Genomic DNA, 14,626 nt, shown 5'->3' on the forward strand with positions numbered 1-14,626 from the left:
AGAGAGAGACAGAGCATGAGCAGGGGAGGGGCAGAGAGAGAGGGAGACACAGAATCTGAAGCAGGCTCTAGGCTCTGAGCTGTCAGCACATAGTCCGATGTGGGGCTTGAACTCGCAAACCACGAGATCATGACCTGAGCCAAAGTCAGACGCTCAACCGACTGAGCCACCCAGGCGCCCCCCCCCCCCCAAATTTTTTTTTTACATTTACTTATTTTTGATAGAGACAGAACACAAGTGGGGGAGGGGCAGAGAGAGAAGGAGACACAGAATCCGAAGCAGGCTCCAGGCTCTGAGCTGTCAGCACAGAGCTCAATGCAGGGCTCGAACTCACAAACTGCGAGATCATGACCTGAGCCGAAGTCGGACACTTAACCAACTGAGCCACCCAGGTGCCGCTAGAATTTATTTTTTTTAAGTTAACTCTACTCCCACTGTGGGGCTTGAATTCATGACCCCGAGATCAAGAGCCACATGCTTTACTACCTAAGCCAGCCAGGTACCTCAACTGATTAATCTTCACATGAGAGACACAACTAGGCATTATGTGCTTTCAGCACCACCAACAAAATATTCTTGCCAAACAATTAAACCTGATTTACATCAAACCTTTGGATCTCACTACTTTGTAGAAAATACAGAGTATAGATAAACATATGAAAATACAGTGTAGAGATGGCAATTGACCAGATCCAGAATTTGAGATAGCAGAGCAAAGACCTAGTTTTTTGAAGAAGAAAAACTTTTCAAAGGGAAAAGTATGAAGAAAGATCTCCTATATCAAAAGAGAATTAAGACTAAAAGATCTTAAGTCCTAGTTTGCCTGGAATAGTCCTTGTTGACATCAGTTGTTTGGATGTAATTATAACTAAGAGTAGCCCTTTTCACTCTGAAGAGCATCTCAGTTTGGGTGATAAATTATATATCACCTACTTAAAGGCATATCAACCAAATCTAATGATAAATTCTGATTCAAACAAATGAATTGTGAAAATCGTTTCAGACAATTTGTGAAATTTGCACGCTGACTAGACATTTGATATAAAGAAATCAATGTTAAATTTTTTAGATATGAGAGTGGTCTTAAAAAACTCTGAACTCTTAGAGATGTATGCTGAAGTAAATGGATGAAATGATACAGGATTTGCTTTAGAATAATTCTATGGGAAGATGAAGAGGAAGTGGTTAATCTTGTTTGAGCTATACCCCATGTATGGATAAACACTGAGATTGGGTAGTCAATACAAGGGGGTTAATTATACTATTTTCTCTACTTTTGCATGTGTTTTTAAAACCTTACTGTGGAAAATTTCAAAGTAAGAGGAAATAATATATTGAATAAAATATTTGACAACTTCGATTTTAATAATGAAAGCTCATTTGCATCATTTACAGGTTGTAAACCAAGGTTGTGAGGCTTCAAGTTCAGAGATTACTGAAAAATTAAATGAACATAAAGCAGCTAATGAGAACCAGCATAATATGTTTTTTGATCAGATAACTACTGATGAAGAAAAATTAATAGCACAAAGTCTAGAATTTAATGAAACCATAAAAATTGGTTTGACTAAGCTTAATTGCTTTCTACAACAGGATCTGAAATTGGATATCCCAACAGGTAATTTCAAAGGGAAATAGAATGGTTCAAATTTTTAAAGTTGAAGTCAACCTTGTACTGTGCCAGATGTTCATAAGAAGCAGGTCCTGCTGTTGCCTGATAGGATTTTACCATCTCGCTGTAGTCAACTCAAATGGAAAAATTGGGACCCTAAAATAGCTTTAATCAAGATTAGGTGTCACAATACAAGTGACATGTACTTCTAGAAATTTGGGCATCCCAATTCAATAAAATTTTACAAACATTTAGGGAACTGGCTTTGTTAAGAGAAGACATTTTAAAAGCAAATGAAAACCAGCAACCATCTATCTAGCACTGTTTTGTATCAGGGCATTTTAATACCAAAAATTGAGGAATGTAGTTAAATAAATTTAGTTTAGTGGAAAAACCATACCACATTGTGCATTTTCTTATGTGTACCTCTTATTTTGTCATGGACTTTTGGCATTTAGGAATCACCATTTTGAGAGGTCAGATGGCAAAGATCAGTGTAGGCTATCATGATTTAGGGAAGAAAGTATAACAGACTATTTAATAGTATGAGAATTGAGTCATTATTTGCATTGCATTGAGGGTTGTGGACCCTGTCAATTTATTAAAAATCATTGAGTAGGTTTTATGGTATGAAATTATACTTCAAAGCTATATACATAACATACTTTGAAGTATTATATACATGTATACATACACATACACATACACACCCACACGGCCATCCCATGTAGGGTAGTGGCTATATCTTTGGAAGACAAGACTCATTTGGAAGTATACATTTTAGCATTAAAAAAATCTTCTTCAAATCCCACACTTCAATTCTTTTCCCGTTTATATAATCCGCTAAAGGTACGACACCACAGAGGAAAAATTACTTATACCCATCAACCCTGGTGAGAACTGAACCACGTGAACAGCTCCTTGATCAGTTGAAAAGGAAGCAACCTGAGCTGTTAATGATGCTAAACTGTTCAGAAAACAACAAGGAAGAGATCAGTCAGGTAAAATTTAAAGCATTCCTAATATTAGATCTCTCGCATAAACTCCTTTTGTCATCAACTTCATGTGAAGAATTTTATTCTTTGCCCTTAAATCCTACCCTGTCTCATTAATGGTAGTCATCTGACCCTTCAGTCTGTTTCTTTTAATCTGGGTATTTTAAAATTATTAAAGTCATAATAATAATAACAACCAATATTTGTGCTTATTATGTGATAGCCTGTTCTAAGCACTTTACATAAATATATATACTCAGTTAATTCTCTAAGTAGTCCTTTGAAGTAGATGCTAGTACTATCCACATTTTATAGGTGAGGAAACTTAAGAAGTATCTTGTCCTACGTCAGTGTGGAGTTGGAATTAGAACCTAGAAGGGCTCCACAATCTGTGCCCTTAACTCTAGTAATTATTGTTATTAATTTTTTTTGAGAGAGAGAGCATGCTCGTGAGTGAGCAGGGGAGGGGCAGAGGGAGAAGGAGAGAGAGAATCTTAAGCAGGCTCCGTGCTCAAGGGGTGCCTGGGTGGGTCAAGTTGGTTAAGCATCTGATTCTTGGTGTCAGCTGAGGTCATGATCTCAGGGCCCATGGGTTGGAGCCCTGAATCGGGCTCTGTGCTGAGGGTGCAGATCCTGCTTGAGATTCTCTCTCTCTTTCCCCCCTGTCTCTGCCTTCCCCTACTTGTATAGTCTCTTTCAAATAAATAGCTTAAAAAAAAAAAAAAAAAAGAGTTGGACGCTTAACCCACTGAGCCACCTAGGCACCCCTTAACTATAGTAATTATAGACAAGTTGGGAAGTCATAAAGTAACATAAAAACTAACAATTAAACTGTAATCCCATTATTCTGAGATTACTACTTTTAACACTATTATAAGTTCTTCTCTGTGAGAAAACATTTGGGATTATTTTCATTATTTTTTAGACTTTCTATGAATTTTGTTGAGGTTTAACTTTTATGCAATGATGTTGTGTTATTTTCAAAGAAGAAAACTGCATTTTTGTGAAGATTTTTAAGTCCTTGGACTTAATCACTAATCTACCTTCTTATATTAGGACTTGGATGAAGAAAAGTCAGTTCTAGGGCACTCAATAGAAGAACCTCCAAGTCAAGAGCCATCTATAGATGCTAGTGTGGATTGTTCATCAAGTGGTGGGATTCCGTTTTTCCAGGTACCTGATTATATCCTGTCAGATAATCCTTCCACATCTGATATAAGTCAGTGGCTATACAGTGTGAAGGAAAGTGCTACTCTTGGTGGGTGAAACCGAAAAATATTTTGTCATTCCTTTGGGATAGCTTGTTAACTTTTCTGACTTAAATTATTTACACAAATCTGATAATTGGTCAGGGTTTTTCTATGGGATAAATGAAGGCAAAGTTTGACTTCATTCCATCCCCAGATAGTACTCTTTAGCTATTGTATTTATCCCCTTTCCACTTCCTACATTCTCAGATGGATATGAAGAGCAGTCATTTCTCTCTTCCCTCCACCTTTGACATGGACGTCCTGGAGCCTATCTCTGCCCATACTCAGACTCTGAAGGCCAAGAGGTTTAAGAGACTGAGAGACTGAAGGCCTCTCACGTTATTTTAGTTCTACCTGAGGCTTTTCTCTTGTTAAGGATTCCCCCATGTTTTCTGAGCCCCTCGCCTGCCTTGATCTTGCTCACTTAAGTCCTGTAACCTTTCCTAACCCCTTTTCAACACTGTTGGGAGCATGGCACTATAAACTGCCCAGTACCTTTCCCTTTGTTTTGAAGACATGAGCCTAGACACAGTCTGTAAAGGAGGGATTTTCCCACATAAGACATTGATGTCTACATTTTACAGTTGAAATGCTGCTTGTGATAAATGTATGTGCTTGTATCTAATAGACTTGCAGGGGTCTTCCCACCAAGGTCTAAAAATTCTCCATCCCCCATGTAAGCTGGTTAAAACTTCTAGCTTAGATTCTGTTCAGTTCCTCTATGTCTGCCTCAAGGTAATTTTATCCCCAAATCCTTCCTACCTTTTGCTTTACTGTTAGAGAACTCTAAATATATTTCTTTCCATTTTTCAGCCCTCTCTTCTATCTTATAAAGTTAAGGAAAGAAGGAAACTTAAGAAAAGAGAACCTTAGTGACTACTTAATCTCTGGTTGGAAATCCTTTCATTACTACTGTTCATGGCATTTTGAAGGCGAGGCTCAGTGGTTCAGCTGTAGCAGGGAAGTCCCTACAGTACCAGAAAAGATTTGGGGTTGGATTTTAGACCTTCAGCTGAAGTCTGAAAATTATGTTTTCCCTGATAGCAGTCTCATGTGGGGAAATTTTCTGGGTTTGAAATTCTAAAGTTGATGTATGATTTGTCTCAGCATGGATGACTGGGTCTGCAATGGATGTCATTGGTCTCTTAAAGCTCTCTATGGGCAAGTATGAGAATTCCAATGAAATACAATTGCCAAGTGAGAAATATGAAATGTTTAAAAGAAAAGGTGAAATACAGCTTAAAAAAACACCTCAAGGTAGCCATATATCAGATTCTCTGCTTAAAATAGAATTGCCTGTTGTTGCATGATATCAAATCTTCATTTTCCTAGAGCAGGATTTATCAATAACAGCTCTGTTGACATTTTGAGCTGGATAATCCTTTGTCGTGGTGGACTGTCTTGTTATTATAGGACGTTTCACAGCATCCCTGGCTTCTCCGCACTAGAAGCCAGTAGCACCTTACGGTTTTAACAACCAGAAATGTCTCCAGATATTACTAAATGTACTCTGGGGAGTCAAATTGCTCCCCGATGAGAACCACTGCCCTATAGTAAAATCTATAATTTTGTCTTGGAAAATCATGCAGAAAATTAATATTTCTTTCACCTCACTCCTTCCATTGATGGTAAGATGAAGAAGGCATTCGCTTCTACTTGACAAACAAATTGTTGGCTCCAATTTGTGCTGAGTCTTTTCCACACTTAATTTCTAGCCTATAACCCAGAGAACTTTGAAAACAGAGTGTAACTAATATGTATTATGTTATGTAATAACACATATCTGTAATATGTAAAGTAAAATGCTACTTTATTGACTTAATTTCTTCCCTTAATATTCACAGCATAAAAAATCACATGGAAAAGACAAAGAAAACAGGGGCATTAATTCAGTGGAGAGGTCTAAAGTGGAAGAAACTACAGAGCATTCTGTTACAAGGAGCAGATTACCTCTACGAGCCCAGATAAATCTTTAGTTAACTTGAGGATTGCTAATTTTATTTTTAAGAAAAATGAAAAATAGAACCTATAACTCCAGAACTTGAGCCTTATGTATAGATGAAAAACGAATGGAAAATATCAAGGCAATACTGTAAATTTAGTTGACTTTAATATGTCTGCCCATTTTTCTGTCATTCTTGTAGTTCACTGTACATTAAGTTGGGTTTTATTTGAGACTTGCATTCAGTAAATGTGTATTTTTAGCTTTTGATATAAAATAGCCCTTTCTGGTATATCACTAGGCAGCACATATATAAAAGTTGCGTGTTCTTCTAGGCTTGAATTTATGTAGGTGAATACCGCCAACTTGGTCTTGGGAAGGACCATCTCCGTTCTTTTCTTGATACGATTGAATTATGTCTGTATCTGCTTGCTTCCTTCCCTAGACTTTTCCAGTCTGCATTCTCAGCTCATTTTCTCGTTTTTCATTTGCTACCAAACCATCTGTAGAGCTACAAAATGGTATCTATTCTTATTATGAGATAGCCTGAATTTTATCTAGGAGTCTTTAACACTTTTCTGTGGTTCTGCCTAAAATTACTATCAACAATAAACATAACCCTAGAAGCATTCCTTCCTTCAATATTTTTAGTCTGTTTCCCCCTAGATGAAGAAGCACTCCTTTCTTTATGAGGCCTTAACACATTAGCCCCCACAGAGTTTGTAAGAAGCCAGCTTCTCCAGAATATAGATTACTTTTATGGGAGAACTACCAAGAGCTCTGATTAATGGCTATGTGGCCTGTATCTTGGGCAGAGGTCCCAGTGATTTAAAAGGGCTTTTTGAAGCTATTAATTATGATGATAATTTCTATCCTCTTGTTTACCTTCATCTGAAACTTTGTTCTTTGTATATAATAAAATATGTATATGTATATTTTTCTTTACTGAAATCTTAACCCTTAGATGGGTCCTGACAGTTTTGATCTAGCAGCCAAATTTCTGGAAGTTGACATTTTTCAACATGAAGAATCAGCACACTAGAAGAAGGAATATACGCAAAGAAAACATTTGGTGACCACATCAACTTAAGTGCATAACTTTAGAGAGATTTGATTGTGATAGCTAAGTAAAGCCAAGCCCTATTAGAGATTAGAAAACGTGCTACTTCAAGGAACTAAATTTACCTTCAGAAGTGTTAATTATCTTAATAAAAATAATGATACAATTTCTCTGCAAAATCAGATGTCAACATAACCTATGGATAATATCTAAGAAAATAATCTGCCCTCAGTAAATCCATCAATAAATTTGGTTTCTACATTAACTTGCTTGCCCTATTATTTATTTCCTTACTTATTTCTTTCACCTCACTCCTTCCATTGATGATAAGATGAAGAAGGCATTCATTTCTACTTGACAAATTGTTGGCTCCAATTTGTGCTGAGTCTTTCCCACACTTAATTTCTTGCCTATAACCCAGAGAACTTTGAAAATAGAGTGTAGCTAATATGTATTATATTTACAGAGTTCAGCAAGTTCTAAAATTCCTAAAATACACTTTCACACAGGCACCACCAAGGAAGAAGGGCCTTGGTAAACATTCCAGGCTTTCAGTTGTACTCTAACGGATTAATGAGAAACAGAGTGGCCCTCACAGGGCCTGAAGTCCAGCTTTAAGTCATCCGTTCTCTGACATTTTAAAGTTACCTAGGAATGCTAATGCAACTGACAAGCAAAAATAAATCACTAGAGAATTTTTTTATGTTTTATTTTACATTAGAGAGAGCGCAAGTAGGGGAGGGGCAAAGAGACGGAGACAGAATCTGAAGCAGGCTCCAGGCTCTGAGGTGTCAGCACAGAGCCCGACGTGGGGCTCGAAACCAAGAACTGTGAGATCATGACCTGAGCTGAAGTTGGATGCTTAACCAACTGAGCCACCCAACATATGACTCAGCTTTAAAAAATTTTTTAAAAATTAAAAATTTTTTTTACTGTAAGTAGGCTCCACACCCAACGTAGGGCTCTAACTCACAACCCCTGAGATCAAGAGTAACATGCTCCGCTGACTGAGCTAGCCAAGTGCGCCCAGATCACCAGAGAATTTTAACATCCCAAGCCTTAAATCAGCTTTACAGTTTTTCATATACAATATCAAGCACTCAAAAACAAAACAAAACAAAACAAAACCTATCAGCAAAAACAGAATAGGCAGCTTCAAGGACTCATTCCTCCTGAGGCAAAACCATTCAGAAACAACTTTGTCAGAACTAGGTTTATAGCAACAAAGCAAATGCTGAATCAAGAAAAGGCAAACCTAAAACTAGGAAATCTTTGTTATTTTACTTGCTCTTGCTCCATTCCCCTTCCCAGCTCCCTGGTGAAGACAGACGGCAAACACACATTCTCCGAGTGGGGACGCCGTTCACTGGTCCTGAAGGAGTAGAGGACCTCTTGTTCTCAAAAAACTGTTCTGCCTGGGGCAATCTGGAGGACTGAAGCAAGGCACTTGCCTTTGTTCACAACTCAGGGTGGAAAAGTGGCAGGCATTTCTCAAAAATATAAGGCCAATGAGGGGCGCCTGGGTGGCTTGGTCGGTTGAGCGTCGGACTTCGGTTCTGGTCATGATCTCACGGTCCGTGGGTTCAAGCCCCGTGTTGGGCTCTGTGCTGACAGCTCAGAGCCTGGAGCCTGTTTCAGATTCTGTGTCTCCCTCTCTCTCTGCCCCTCCCCTGTTCATGCTCTGTCTCTCTCTGTCTCAAAAATAAATAAACGTTAAAAAAAAAAAAAAAAAAAAAATATATATATATATATATATATATATATATATATATATAAGGCCAATGAATGCCCTGCTGCTACCTGGGGCAAAAAATGACAGCTGAGGTAAATAAAAGAGCGTAAAGCCTGAGAGGGAAAAAAAGGAGAGTTTCTTAGGGAAATTAGGCCTTCAAAGCCTACGTATACTGGGGAGTTGAGAAAGCCACTCATGTCCAGGCCAACTTACATGCTTAGAGAAGACCCTAAGCTTTCACTGCTGGCTGATCTCCAGGCTCAGCACAAGCAGATAGTGAAAACTAAGGCAGATTTTAAATGGCCTAGCTAAGCACTGAAGGTGTGTTCCAACACAGTCAATCTGTAAAGACTCGAAGGATTTTTTTTCTTTTCCTTAATTTTTTTTTTTTACTTCTTGTTTTATTTATTTCTTGGTTACTGGTATTCAAGGAAATCTGTCAGCTTACTATGCAAGCAAAAAGAGACCTCGGAGACTACAGAAGTCAAAGAATCGATACTCGAAAATAGTTTAGGTAAGTAACAAACGGTTACAGCCACGGCAGGCAACAAACAAAAACCCTGAGGCAAGAAGAATCCCATTTCCAGAGAACCACATTATAATACCAAAAAATTTTTAACAGAAAGCTAAGAAGTATGCAAAGAAACAAAGTATGGCCCATTTACAGAAGAAAGGAATACAGACCATCCCTTATGAAACACAAACATTGGACTTTATTTTTTTTTTTTTTTTTAATTTATTTTGGGACAGAGAGAGACAGAGCATGAATGGGGGAGGGGCAGAGAGAGAGGGAGACACAGAATCGGAAACAGGCTCCAGGCTCTGAGCCATCAGCCCAGAGCCCGATGCGGGGCTCGAACCCACGGGCCGCGAGATCGTGATCTGGCTGAAGTCGGACGCTTAACCGACTGCGCCACCCAGGCGCCCCAAACATTGGACTTTAAATGAACTGTCTCAAATACACTCATAGAGCTAAAGGAATTCAGGAGGACAATGTCTCAACAAATGGAGAATATTAGTAAAGAAACTAAAAAAAAGAGCCACACAAATTTTTAGCAGAAAAGTACTAAAACTGGAATGAAAATACACATACACAAAACACTGGAGGATTCCAATAGCAGATGTGAGGAGGCAGTAGCATGAACCAGTGAACTCGAACCCAGGTTAATTGAAATTTGTCTAATCCAAAATGCAGAAAGAAAAAAGAATGAAGGAAAAACTAAATAAAGCTTAAGAGACCTGTGGAGTGCAATGAATCATACCAACATTTGCAAAAAGGGAGTACCAGAAGGAGAGGAGGGGAATGGGCAGAAATACTTGAAATAATGGCTGAAAACTTCCCAAATTCGTTGCAACACTTGAATCTGTACATCCAGGAAGCTTAACAAATTCAAACAGGAGAAACTCCAAGAGATTCACAACGAGAGACATTATATATTCAAACTATCTAAAGCTGAATACAGAATCTTGAAAGTATCAAAGTGTATGTCATCTTCAAGGAAATGCAAATCAAAACCACAGAGAGATATCACTTTACATCCAAAAGGATAGCTATAGTAAAAACAAAAAATAACAAGTATTGGCGAAGATGTTCAACGGGAACCTTCATATATTGTGGGAATGTAAAATGGTTCAGTCATTGTAGAAAAATAATTTGATGGTATCTAAAAAAGTTAAACATAAAATTACTGTATGACCCATAATTCCCTTTCTAGGTACCTATCCAAGAGAAAATAAAAAAATCATCCACTTAAAATACTTGTACATATATGTTCATATCACCACTATCACAATAGTCAAATGTTATAAACAACCTATGTGTCCATCAACATATGAATGGATAAACAAAATGTGGTATATACATACAATGGATTACTACTTGGCCATAGAAATGAATGAAATACTGGTACATGATACTGTGTGAATAAACCTTGAAAATAAAGAAGTCAGATGCAGAAGTTCATATATTGTGTGATTATGATTCCTTTTCTACAAAATATCCAGAACAGGTAAGTTCATAGAAACATACTGGTGATTGCCAAGGCTGATTGAGAGGGGAAATGGGAGTGACTAATAAGTATGTAGATTTCTTCTGGGATATTGGAAATATACTGGAACTAGATAGATGTGATGGTTGTGTAATATTGTGAACATGTTAAATGCTACTGAGTTATGTACTTTATTTAAAATTTTTTATTTTTTAATGAGACATAATTGGCATATAATAGTTCACTATAATTATTCAATATTTGTATATATTGAGAAATGATAACAGTAAGTCTTAAAATGATTCATTGTATATGATTTTGGCCTAAAAATCCATTCAAAATAGAAGAGGTAATTGAATCATAGTGGCATTAATATTGTAGGTAGAATTAATTAGCAGATGGGAAAAAAATTCTTAAATGTTACAATCTATTTTAATTTTGTTTTAATTTTTTTGTTATACAATACGTACTTTTTAAAGTAATTTTATTTATTTATTGTTTTTTAAAAAATTTTTTTAAATTTATTATTTTTTTTAATGTTATCATTTATTTTTGAGAGAGAGAGCATGAGCAGGGGAGGGGCAGAGAGAGAGGGAGACACAGAATCTGAAGCAGGCTCCAGGCTCCCAGCTGTCAGCACACAGCCCGACACGGGGCTCAAACTCACAGACTGTGAGATCATGACCTGAGCTGAAGTCAGATGCTCAACCGACTAAGCCACCAAGGTGCCCCTTATTGTTTAATTTACATACAAGTTAGTTAGCATATGGTGCAACAATGATTTCAGGAGTAGATTCCTTAATGCCCCTTACTCATTTAGACTATCCCTCCTCCCACAAGCCCTCCTGTTCTCTATATTTAAGAGAACTCTCTGTTCTCTATATTTAAGAGTCTTTTATGTTTTGTCCCCCTCCCTGTTTTCATATTATTTTTGCTTCCCTTCCCTTATGCTCATCTGTTTTGTATCTTAAAAGTCCTCATATGAGTGAAGTCATATGATATTTGTCTTTTGCTGACTAATTTCGCTTAACATAATACCCTCCAGTTCCATCCACATAGTTGCAAATGGCAAGATTTCATTCTTTTTGATTGCCGAGTTTGTTTTAATTTTTTTAATGTTTATTTTTGAGGGAGAGACAGAACATGAGTGGGGGAGGGGCAGAGACAGAGGAAGACACAGAACCTGAAGCAGGTTCCAGGCTCAGCTGTCAGCACAGAGCCCAATGCAGGGCTTGAACTTGTGAACCACAAAATCATGACCTGAGCCAAAGTCGGAAGCTTAACTGAATAAGCCACCCAGGTGCCTCTGTTTGTGATTTTTTTAAAGTTTATTTTGAGAGAGAGAGAGAGAGAGAAAGTGAGAGCGCATGTGCACGAGTGAGGAAGGGAGGGGCAGAGAGAGGAGAGAGAGAAAGAATCCCAAGCAGGCTCTGCATTGCCAGTGAGAAGCCCAGTGTGGGGCTTGAACTCATGAACCGTGAGATCATGACCTGAGCTGAAACCAAGAGTCAGATGCTTAACCAAATGAGCCACACAGGTGCCCCTAAAGGGAGTTTTTAAAAGTGGATGATGGGTTAGAAGAAAATAGCTACACTAGACATAACAAGACAAAAGCACAGAAACAAAAGAAACAGTATGGTGAAAAGATCTAACATACATGTAATTAGAGCCTCCAAAGGAAGAAGAGAGAATGACTCAGGCTCTGTAAATCTCAAGCAGGGTGAATATAAAGTCGCACCTAGGTACACCATAGTCAAACAGCTAAAAGCCAACAATAAAGAAAAAGTCTTATAAGTAACTAGAAAAAAACAAGACATTACTAGGAAAAACAATTAGGCTGACAGCTGACTTTGCAGGAGAAAGAAAGGAAGCAGACAATGGAATGATAGCTTCAAAGTAATGAATAAGTAAAGTCAGTGGGAATGGTAGAGTAAGGTCCTCCATAAAACAGTCCTCCATAAAAGCAAGGAGACAGAAAATCTGTCAAGAGAAAAATTTTTTAGAATTCTTGTAATAAACCAAAGGCTTGGAATAATCCAAGGAGCATTTATTTTTTATTTTTTTAAAGGCTATATTTTGGTTAGAATGATGAGCTTTGTGGGATTTTAACTTGACCTATTCTCATCACTCTCCCCAGCTTCTTACTAGCCTTGAAAACCAACAGTCCCACGATCATAGTGAAAACCAGTAGCCTAGCAGCCACTGGCTGGCATAGAATAGGTTTGGAGCTTCCTGAAAACACCATTCTCAAATAACTGTTACTATTTGACCTATCTGGCAATTCTCTGGAGACCCCCACTATTCACAGGACTTGTCTTTATTTGACCTGACTCTGACCTTGCTCAGTGAATATAGCCTTCTTCCTGGGGGCATTTGTTGAAAATAAGCAGCAACCATAGTTAACATTGCACCTGTCTGAGTTAGTGATCTTCCACCTTAAGAAAGTGGGGAGCCTGATGTGGGGCTCACATCCATTACCCTGGGATCATGACCTGAACCTAAATCAAGAGTCGGGTACTCCACCAACTGAGCCATGCAGATGCCCTTGACAATCTGTCTTTTAATTAGCTTATTTAGAACGCTTACATTTAATTATTGGTCTTAAATATATAATCTTGCTGGTTGTTTTGTTTCCTCTGTTCTTTGTTCCTTTTTCCTCGTTTAGAATTAATTAAATGTTGTTATGAATCTATTTTATTGCCATTAAACTTCTGTTTAGTTGTTGTCCAAAGGTTTGCAATATACATCTTGAATTAATCAGTTTACTTTCAAAAACATTATACTGATGCAAGTATAGTTTAAGAACCAAACAACAGCATACTTTTAATTATTTCTCATCTTTTCTGGTTGTTTCCATTTTATTTTTATATTTGCAATAGAACTACAACGCATTACTACTATATTTTTTTAAATGAGTGTCATTTATCTTTTAGATAAAAAATAAGAGAAAGAATGTCTTCCTATTTATTTTCATTTTAGCCATTTCCAGAGATCACTTGTTTTTGTAAATCCATTTATTTGTTTACAATGCCATATATATTCCTCTTGCTTAAAGAAATTCCTTGAACATTTCTTCTAGTACAGGACTGCTGGTGATGAATTCTGTCAGTTTTTGGTTTCTAAGTAATTCTCTGTTTTGTCATTTTTGAAAGATATTTCATTGGGTCTAGATTTCTGGGTTGATAGTTATTTTCTTTCAGCACTTTAAAGATGTCACTCTGTTGTCTTCTGGTTGCAGTTTCTAACAAGAGGGCTGGTAGGTAATTCCTATCTTTGCTTTTCTGCATTTAATGTCTTCTTTCTCTGGATGCCTTCAAAATTTTCTCTAGAATTTTGGCTTTCAGTACTTGTAATGGGGGGGGGCAGGGAGCTAAGTTGCTGGAGGGCTTTTCTCAATATTTCTGCTCTATTCTCCACTTTCAGCCTTCCCTGTGTGCCTGAGCCATGGAAGAGTCTGTAAGCACATTTTTGCCCTTCTGCCTTGGGAAGGATGCTATGCCTTGATTCCTGGGGTTTGTTGGCTGGCGTGGAGGTTGAGGAGGGTTTTCTGTTGGGCAGGTCCAGCCTTACTTCTAAGCAGGCCCTGTGTCCCATGTCTTAGGGGAGTTGGGCTTTCTCAGTGATCCCGTCCCTCTCTGGGGTCGCCAAACTCTGACCATATCTTTGGCCCTTTCTTTGCAGGGAAGAGTGTCGTGCCCCACCCCTAGGAGTGGATGTTTTCTGTTTGTGTGTTTGTTTTCACCTTTATCTCAATCACAGTGGTCTTTACCTGTTCCCTAGGAGCCAGCCAGAATTTACCTGTTCCCTTCTCCCTGTGGCTTTTGTCTATAGGGAAGAAGGGTCTGGGCTCCATGCCTCTCATGTAGTGAAGGCTCCTCCCTTCCCAGGCCTGCATCATGGATGTAGGCTGTCTCTGGTCTTCTGCTCAGCCTCCAGACTCTCTTGAGCACCTGGTAAAGTCTGTGAAGACCCGGCTAGTGGGTGCAAATTCCCACTGTGTCTGCACTTCCTAGAGATTCTATACTTTCTTGTTGGCTCATATTAAGC

The 14,626-nt window shown here is 38.1% G+C and overlaps 2 protein-coding genes across 5 annotated transcripts in view; one reads left to right on the plus strand and one right to left on the minus strand.

Annotated features, from left to right (window-relative positions):
- KIF11 (kinesin family member 11) overlaps window positions 1-7,123 on the plus strand; it is a 45,100-nt gene extending 37,977 nt beyond the window's left edge. The window contains exons 19-22 of the mRNA XM_047073171.1: window positions 1,396-1,618; window positions 2,462-2,613; window positions 3,664-3,780; window positions 5,702-7,123. Of these exons, the coding sequence (XP_046929127.1) occupies window positions 1,396-1,618; window positions 2,462-2,613; window positions 3,664-3,780; window positions 5,702-5,833 (624 nt within the window). The 3' untranslated portion in view covers window positions 5,834-7,123. The remainder of the gene's footprint in view (window positions 1-1,395; window positions 1,619-2,461; window positions 2,614-3,663; window positions 3,781-5,701) is intronic.
- The window catches only part of LOC124506997 (ubiquitin carboxyl-terminal hydrolase 51-like), a 41,413-nt gene that overhangs the window by 13,744 nt on the left and 13,043 nt on the right, over window positions 1-14,626 (minus strand). Inside the window, exon 3 of one of the 4 annotated variants that reach the window (XR_006960909.1) lies at window positions 8,538-8,550. The exons of the other annotated variants lie outside the window; for them this stretch is intronic. The gene's annotated coding sequence lies outside the window, so the exon portion shown is untranslated. Of the gene's footprint in view, window positions 1-8,537; window positions 8,551-14,626 lie in introns of those variants that run through there. 4 annotated transcript variants of the gene reach the window in all.

Source organism: Lynx rufus, unplaced genomic scaffold (genome assembly GCF_022079265.1).
Source record: "Lynx rufus isolate CCGP_SWC_20201006 ecotype Redwood Valley unplaced genomic scaffold, mLynRuf1.p SCAF_11, whole genome shotgun sequence".
NCBI lineage: Eukaryota > Metazoa > Chordata > Mammalia > Carnivora > Felidae > Lynx > Lynx rufus.